The sequence below is a fragment of the Auxenochlorella protothecoides genome, assembly GCF_000733215.1.
Source record: "Auxenochlorella protothecoides strain 0710 unplaced genomic scaffold scaffold110, whole genome shotgun sequence".
Lineage (NCBI taxonomy): Eukaryota > Viridiplantae > Chlorophyta > Trebouxiophyceae > Chlorellales > Chlorellaceae > Auxenochlorella > Auxenochlorella protothecoides.
The window spans coordinates 79190-81157 of NW_011934381.1; the positions used below are offsets into that span (position 1 = coordinate 79190).

Consider the following 1968-nt stretch of genomic DNA (forward strand, 5'->3'; position numbering starts at 1 on the left):
CCGCCTCGCCCAGCCCCGCCGCCTCGCCCAGCCCCGCCGCCCAGCCCAGCCCTGCCGCCTCGCCCTCGCCCCCGCCTGCAGCCACGCTTTCCTGCAGGCTGGTCGGGCTGTCCAGCGGCGCGGGCGAGGAGTTCGGGTCCTGCGCCTCCCTTCCCTCCTTCGGCAGCGGGCTCAACCTGTTCTGGACCGCACGCGAGGCCTCGGGGTCAAACGCGGCCACGGTGACCTGGGGCATGAATACCAGCGCCAGCGACGGCTGGGTGGCGGTCGGCTTCCCCGCCTCGCCGGGGGAGATGGTGGGCGCCAACGCCGCCATCCTGTCCTCCTGCCCCACCTGCGCCTCGGGGGTCAGGCTGGAGGGCTACTACCTGGCCGGCACCAGCCAGGCGGACGTCCAGCCCCCCTCCCGCATCCAGCTCTCCGACATCTCCGCCTCGCGCCTGGACGGCGGCGGCATGGCGGGCGCGTTCACCGTGACCCTGGCGACCAGCGGCACGGCCCGCCGCCGCGGCCTGCTGACCCTGGGCACCCAGCCCATCATAGTGGCGTCGGGGCCCGTGGGCGCCGACGGCTCCATCCAGTGAGTGCGGGGCGCCTGGCAGTGGTCCGGGGGGCCCTTGAGGGCAGGGGAGGCTTGCCAGGAGAAGGATGCCAGGGTGTGGCGACGGCATGCCGCATGCTGTTTCAGGAGCCGGCACGGCAGTCTGGGTGCTCGACTGAGAGGGCTCTGGCACCTGTCCACCACACAACATCAACGCCCAAGGGCCCCTGCTGTCGTGCCGATACCGAGTCAGGCCGGGCACATGTTCGCATCCAGCAACTCCCAAAACCCCCTTGTGCGCACAGGCAGCACGACCTGTATGGGGCAAGCACCGTGAACCTGGCAGACGGGGGCTCGGCCAGCGTGGACGGCACGTCCGACGACCTGAGCCTGATCAAGGTGCCGGCGATGGGATTGGGGTCGTGATCATCGAGCGGGGCTCTCTTGAGGGTGGCGGGGAAGTTCAGGAGGGGCTGCCAGGCCGGGCTCGAAGTTTCGCATGCCTCCCTGACCCTCCTTGCCGGCAAGTGCAGCGTGACACATGTCACTCGGTACAAGCGCTGTGATGTCTGGGGCGGTCTATTCGTGCGCCCACTTCAACCAAATAACCATTTTATCTTTCCACATCGCCAACCCATCCTCCAGGTGCACGCCGCGCTGCTCACCGTGGGCTGGGGCATCCTCATCCCCACCGGCATCCTGCTGGCCCGCTCCTTCAAACGCCACGACCCCCTCTGGTTCTACGGCCACATCGCGGTCCAGACCCTGGGCCTGGCCCTGGGCATCGCCGGCGTGGGCATCGGCTTCCACCTCGTCGGCGGCTGGACAGCGCCCAACGACACAGTGCAGACTCACCGCGACCTGGGCGTCACCATCCTGGTCCTGGGTGTGGTGCAGGTGTGTTGGGGTGCGGAAGGGGGGATGGTCATTTTTCGGGTGTGTGTGTGTGGGGCGGGGGGGGGCGTGGGGCTGAGTGGAGGGCAAGGCAGGCCAGGCATCTATCCCCGTGTGGAGCTGTACAGGTGTGGCGTGCATGCTTGTGAGCTCAGAGTGCCCCGACCTCGGGCGACCCACTCATACAATGCCTCCACACACCCGGGAACCCCCCCTCCCCCAATCCCACTCTCGGCTGCAGTTCCTGCTGGCGCTCACCAAACCGCACAAGGAGCACCGGCGCCGTGGGTGGTGGAACCTGGTGCACAAATGGCTGGGGCGCGCCGTCGTGATCATCGCCATCGCCAACATCTACTAGTGAGTGTCTTATGCCTGGGTGTGGGGAGCGCGGGAAAGAGGGGGGAACGGGGTGTTGAGTCGTTGAGTTTCAAGACTTTGGGCTGCAGCACAGCAGCAGCTGCGCCCCTCGATAGCCCATTCCAGGGCGTGCAAGCACACTACAACTCCCCCCCCCCGCCCCCTACCCCTCCACT

At 68.1% G+C, this 1968-nt stretch overlaps 1 protein-coding gene across 1 annotated transcript in view; it reads left to right on the forward strand.

Annotated features, from left to right (window-relative positions):
- Positions 1–1968, forward strand: part of F751_0657 (Ferric-chelate reductase 1) — a gene marked incomplete at both ends in the record, with an annotated part of 6105 nt that overhangs the window by 2479 nt on the left and 1658 nt on the right. Inside the window, 4 exons of the mRNA XM_011402676.1 lie at positions 82–580; positions 847–940; positions 1187–1438; positions 1677–1792. Coding sequence (XP_011400978.1) covers positions 82–580; positions 847–940; positions 1187–1438; positions 1677–1792 — 961 coding nt within the window. The remainder of the gene's footprint in view (positions 1–81; positions 581–846; positions 941–1186; positions 1439–1676; positions 1793–1968) is intronic.